We start from the raw sequence: 6,213 nt of genomic DNA on the forward strand, positions 1-6,213 counted from the left end.
ACCTGTTTGAAAGTGTAAATTGCCTTTGCCTATGGTCAGCTGGGATTGGCTCCAGTATCTTGAAATCCTGCATTGAATGAGGCAGAATGGATGATAGACTGTATGGAATGGTTTCGGATACATAAAGTATCATAAAGTACAAATAACTAATCCATACACATTTGTTTCTGTAGCCAATGATTTGACCTAAACTCAACATCTTTTAAATATGTAATGAAGACCATATATCTTATAGAAATTGTACTTGTTGGGCTACTGGGTCCCATATTAAATGCATCAATGTACTTGGAATGGAAACTAGATGAATATGCTGAGACACTTGGCAAATAAACAAGACAACATTTTGACTCTTGCAGTGCAGAGCAGCCACTTTTATTAGTCAAAGTAGCAAAGACACTTCTGGTTGCTGTCCTCTTCTTATAAAAGCTTAAGTTCATGTTGTTTGTACTTTAATGGCCGACTTGAGACACATAATGAAACTACTGTACTTTGAGGAGTCAGTGTCTGCTGGGTAAACTATTGGAAACCTCTTGGATTTCATGTACAATCCATAAACTGTGCAACTCGTGGTGAATAGTGGGAGTAATAAAAGTCAAGAGAAAGAATAGCTTACAATCATTTCTTTATTCAGAAATTTATTTTGTCCCTTTAAGGTAATTAAAAATATAAGATTCTCTTTTTTACTGCTTTTTTTTTTTTTTTTTTTTAAACTCACATTGTTATTTCACAGAGCTTGAAATATTCTTCCATAAATAAAGTACAAAATACATTTGCTTTTTTCTTTAAACACAAATAAATATCATAATAAATATATTAGTTTAAGTTAAACAACACAAGGCAACCAATAACCAAAAGGAAATACTGCGGTGTTCCCTGAACCAGGCTGTCGAACGAATGGGGGAATAAAAGACGGCGTGCAGTTTACAAAACCAGCAAATCTAAGAGAATGATTGGCGTATGCAAGTCCTGTCAAGTGTTTCAGAAAACAGATGTTCAGGTCAAAACTCAGTGACAAAACTTCAGCGATCTGCACACTTTGATCTTAAGAAATTCGGCAGCTTATATTTGCATGCACCCCAGGTCTTAGAAAAACTTTGTTACACACATACACCCACACATCCAACTATTCAGACTCACTCCACACACACAAAAACACTCATTCATAGCACAGAGCAAAGTGAAGTGTGAAGCTTTGGTTGAATGCTACTGGGAGATTTGACAGCTTCTCCCTTCTGAATTAGCTGTAAAGTGCATATCACAGACTCATGTCAGGTCTCATTGATTAAGGCTACTGAATCAAACATACTGTTTGTGGCACACATAATTAATAGCCCATAAGGCAGGCAGAAATCTTTAAGGCACAGAGATATTGATTATCACTCAAGATAAGCCAATTTTGATCAACTACAAACCAGGATACGAACTGGTGATGTCGCTACCTGCAGAAGAGTTCATTCTTATAGCAGACCACATACGACGGCCCAACAGGCTACATATTATCTGTATGTATAAAAAAATAAAATGTGATAACATTTGGCTACTAAAACGAACACAGACTGTGTCGTTTGTCTATGATGAGTTTTACAAAGATAAATTAAGAACTTTAAGTGTTATTGTAGCAATGTGTTGACTTGTTCTGGTTCTGAAGGAAAGTCCAGAGTTCTTTAAAGTGTCACTTCCATTTAGTCAGACAGGGACAGACGCTCAAACACGGTGAGCCTCTTGGTGGCCGAACCGTCGAATGTTGGGGACTCACTTCCGCTTGAACCGCTGCTGCTGCTGCTGTAGCTGTCCTCCAGGGAGTCCTCGGAGGAAAAACGCTGGAGCCCAGTAGCCCTCGTGAATCCCCCATGGGCTCCCGGGCCAGGAAACAGCATGCCGCTGTCCTGATACTGCCCGTCTTCCATGCTGGTTATAACTCTGCTGTTGTTGCTGTTAAAGTTTTTTCCATGGCCACACACACAGCGGGAAGTCTTTGGCTCCAGGATGACAGGAATGTTATGGATGTCTCCAGTGCTGGCGCGGGTCTGATGGTTGCCAAACTGGAAGGCAGCTGCCTCCCGCTGCATGGTGTCCCCAAACACCGGGGACAGGAGGTCAGCGGGAGGTGGAGAGACTGAGGGAGCGCGGCTGAAGCCCAGGTTGGGATCGTTGAAGGATGAAGGGAATGACGGAGGAGATGAGCTGCGCGAAGACCCAAGGAACCCAGCAAAGCTGACACTCTGGCGGAGCTGGTGGCGTGGGTTGTGCCCACTGGATGCTGTGGGGTTCGGCTGGCACTGGAATTTGGAAGACGGCATTGTACCAGCACTGATTTTCTCCTCATGGATGAAGTGGCAGCGCGAGCCATAGGGGCAGTAGCCAAAGTTGTAGAAGGTTCTGCAGGGCTCGGTCTTATACTTGGGGTGCCGGAACAGTCCTCGCAATTCTGCCTCGCCATGAGCAAACTGGCATTTGCTGCCATACTTGCAGCTGCCAGTCTCCTGGAATCCACGGCACAGTTCAGTTTTGTAACGGTTGGACGACAGCATCGGCGGGACCTGGGCCGGGAGAGTAGACGAGGGAGGGAAGCCCGGCGGAGGAGCTACAGTCGTAGCAGCGCCTGAAGGAAACACATCCAGATTCTTCAGCTGCCGAATGGAGGAGAGGAGGCTGCTGCTCGACTCGGTCAGACTCATGGATCGATCGGGCCGGAAGGGAAGCTGTTTTTGTTTGGAGACCGGGGCCTGGCTCCAGATGTTGGACGACCAGAGAGAGCTGCCATTTTCGTCATCGTTAACGTGCTCGGTTCCCAGGTTGAGGCTCAGAGATTCAGGAGGGGTGGGAGGAGTGAAGAAGGAGGCTGACCGGTTCAGCCGACTCTGCCCTGGGACTTTGAGCTGTGACTGTTGTGGAAGCAAGGCATCGTTGAGGGCCAAGTTCAAAAAGTTCTGTAAGAGAAGATTGACATTATTATTATGTTGAACATAATTGAACACTTTTAAAGAGTTACTGCCTTTATGCAATCAAACGACTTTATTAAAACTTAAAAAAAATGGGTTTCTTTGCATACAAAATGAAGCATAAAGCAATGTAATGACATTGAATTTGCCATTATATGTAGTCACATGAAGATTCTATTTCTTCCACCAGAAAAATGGAAGTGAAGAAACAAACAACTCAGCCCTGTCTCCTTCATCTAAATATGTTTTTAACGTGAAGGAACTCTCTGCGATTCAAGTCGGCTCAGTAGGGGTTCACAGTCAAGTCAAAGTTTCACTGAGGAATGAAAGGAGTCGAAATAGGATCGTAAACTCCAACTTCATGAAGCGCTGATGTTTACTCATTCCAAAAGAAAGGCCCAGAACAAAAAAGAAACAAAACAGTGGATTTTGACTCACCTTCGTGAAGAGGTCGTCAAGCATTTCGGACATGCTGTAAGCCTTTGGCCACAAGAAGAAGAATCGACTGAACCACGGTTGGCTGTTGGATACCTGTGTCCAGACTAAGATTCCAGTGTGTGCTGGCTGTTGCATTTATCCCCCACAAGCCACAAGCCACTCCCAGCGGCTCTGGGTGGAGTTTCCAGTTGCTATGTTCCCGCAAGACCCTCCCTCGGCCTCAAGTTTCATGGTGAGCTCAGAGGTGGGCGGGTAGTAAAACAACAACAACATTTAAAAAAAGAGGGAGAGAGAGAGAGAGAGAGAGAGAGAGAGAGAGAGAGAGAGAGAGAGAGAGAGAGAGAGAGAGAGCGAGAGGGAGAGAGAAAGAGAGAAAGAGAGAGAGAGAGAAAGGACAAAAACAAAAAAAATCTATGTATTTTTAGCTTGCTGTGTGAAATGTTTTAGTTTTATGGCCATGGAAAAAGCAAAGTGCCTTATTTACGTGCCCTGAATCTAGACCTTGAGTAGTTTACACATGATCACTCATGTTTGGTTTGTGCTTCAATACTATGATGTACTAGAATTTTGTGACTGATAAGTTGGGTCAGTTGAGTCCATGTGAAACTTTTTATTTTTATTTTTTAATCTAAAGCACTCAAAAGCAAAGAGTTGTGTACAATCCCTTTTGTTTCTGAAACAATCAAGAAAAGCACGAAACACGTAAACATGTGTCCGGGAACATAATCATGTGTTTACAGTATATACATCCCTATGACTAACGTTTTCAGGAAGAGTCTTAAAGCGTATTGTCCCTGATCACACACCGTATAGTTCTGAGTGCTTTTACTCACAGAGTAGTGATGATATATCACTGCATGTTGCTCATTACCAGAACACATACAGCTACTCCCCCTGTATCCTTTAGTTTCACTTGTGATTACAACACTCAGGCCAGAGCACACAGAGTTCAGAAGTCAGCAGAACACAGCCATGTATTGTATTGATCACTAAAATCCACAAACCTTTGGCTTGACATCAGATAAACGAACTTATAGGAGACAGTTCCCCCCCTTGTCTGTAGAAAATATGAGCCTCGTGGTGGTGGAGTGTCGTCTCATGGCAAGAATCACACCCGGGACAAGGCTTGGTGGCCTTTTTGTTTGGAGTTTGCATGTTCTATCTGTGTCAGTTTTCCCCAAACACTTTCATTTGAGGTTATGTGGTGATCAAAAATTGCCCATCAAGGCAAAAGGTGAACTGTCCAGACTCTACCCCGCCTTTAAATAAAGTCAGTTTGGATTGGCTGCAGCTCCCCTGGACCTTAAGTTGGATGAACCGGTGTGAACAATGAATGGATGTTTTTGCCATTTGTTTGAATTTGTCACTTTCTTGTCTGGTCAAAGTAACGTTTTCTTACATATTTTTTTAAATACAGATTTCTATCATATGTAATGCAATTCTTCATAAACTCATGAAACAACACTTCCAGTCACATATTGTAACACGATTGGCATCGCTGGTTGTTTTCATGGAAGATTCCTAATTTCTAACTTCATGGCCTACAACGGAAACAAGACTGCTGCTCTTCAGATGCCACAACTTCAAAAGCAAAGCTGTTATTGCCAGAAGCATATTGTCGTTTTTTATTCATTGGTTTCCATGGTGAACAATGCAACACTTTCTTTTTAGTTTCCCTTCTCATAAGAACTCATGTGTGTGTGTGTGTGGGTGCGCGCATGCGTTTTTACATGACCCTTTGCTTTTTGTACGGTACAGTCATTATGGATTACGATCATAACTGTGAAGAACAATGTTTCTGATGCAACTTATTTGCATGAACCTGTTTTGTATTGAATCATCAACACGACGATCACTTCTTCACATATGGGACATATGGGAGACACAAAACACAAATCACCCCAGATGAAAGTATTATTTAATGGATGATCTTAGCATTGTCCAGCTTCACATCTTTTCACATATTTCTTTTTACCGCTCTGCTGATATCAGCTAATTGAGACCTTGCATTACTATTAATATGCCGCTGCATGCGTCACACACACATGAGTCATATTCAGTCCTGGCAGTGACAGCTCATGTGTTATGATAGTTATTGTGAAAATGTAGAAAGCTCTCAGAATTACTATAGCGGTAACACGTGACAGCTGTGAGCATCAAGTGTGAGCCAGAAGAGAAAACAAAAGCCAACGAAACTGCCACACCACTGATTCAGTAAAATATAATAAAGTTGGCAGATTCGACAAAATGAAGACGTCGGGCCACGAGGTCACTGCTTTTACCGTGCAGACTGGTAATGTTTGCCAAAGTGAAGGCTCTTAAACATAACACTGCTGCATTCAACAAAAGATTACGGAATAAAAGTGGACAATTGAGGCGAAAGAGACGTAAAATTAAGTATAATTAAAGGTCCTCACTTCTGCTTCATGAAACAATGACATACGCGATAACCATAAGGTTTCACTACAATTTACAGACACAGCATGTGGATGTTTTTCAAAATCTCCCTGTAGTTTCAGAGGCTGATGCTTACATTATATCCCTCCAAGAGAAAAGGTGTCTATTATCAGGTCATTTTGAAGTGATCAAGACACTTTATGTATAAGCCTTATATTACACAATTTGGCATGTAATGTCTGAAAAATATGAGTATTTTAGTAATTACATAGAAAGCTAGAAAGCTACATTTGTCCTATAAATCACTGAATCAGGATTTATACTGTGTGAACTGTGAAATGTTTTTTTAATGTGAAAGTGCCTTGAGATGACCGCATTGTACTTAATAAAATTTAATTCAACAAGATGTGTTATGTTTACACTTCAATTTATTGCC

The 6,213-nt window shown here is 41.9% G+C and overlaps 1 protein-coding gene across 1 annotated transcript; it reads right to left on the reverse strand.

Moving 5' to 3' along the window:
* Positions 1 to 607: 607 nt before the first annotated feature.
* LOC308107167 (mRNA decay activator protein ZFP36) lies at positions 608 to 3,495 on the reverse strand. Its single transcript, XM_080459331.1, has 2 exons — positions 3,381 to 3,495; positions 608 to 2,930 (listed from the first exon to the last, which is right to left on the reverse strand). The coding sequence occupies exons 1-2, from the start codon at positions 3,411 to 3,413 to the stop codon at positions 1,683 to 1,685; spliced, it is 1,281 nt and encodes a 426-aa protein (XP_080315457.1). The 5' UTR covers positions 3,414 to 3,495; the 3' UTR covers positions 608 to 1,682.
* Positions 3,496 to 6,213: the final 2,718 nt, after the last annotated feature.

The sequence above is a fragment of the Lipophrys pholis genome, assembly GCF_963383615.2.
Source record: "Lipophrys pholis genome assembly, chromosome: 3".
Classification (NCBI taxonomy): Eukaryota; Metazoa; Chordata; class Actinopteri; order Blenniiformes; family Blenniidae; genus Lipophrys; species Lipophrys pholis.

Bases quoted from the DNA above. Each gene is read 5' to 3' on its own strand.
- LOC308107167 (XM_080459331.1), bottom strand. From the start codon at position 3,413: ATGTCCGAAATGCTTGACGACCTCTTCACGAAG. The intron at 2,931-3,380 runs GTGAGTCAAAAT...CTTCTCTTACAG, and splicing joins TTGACGACCTCTTCACGAAG to AACTTTTTGAACTTGGCCCT.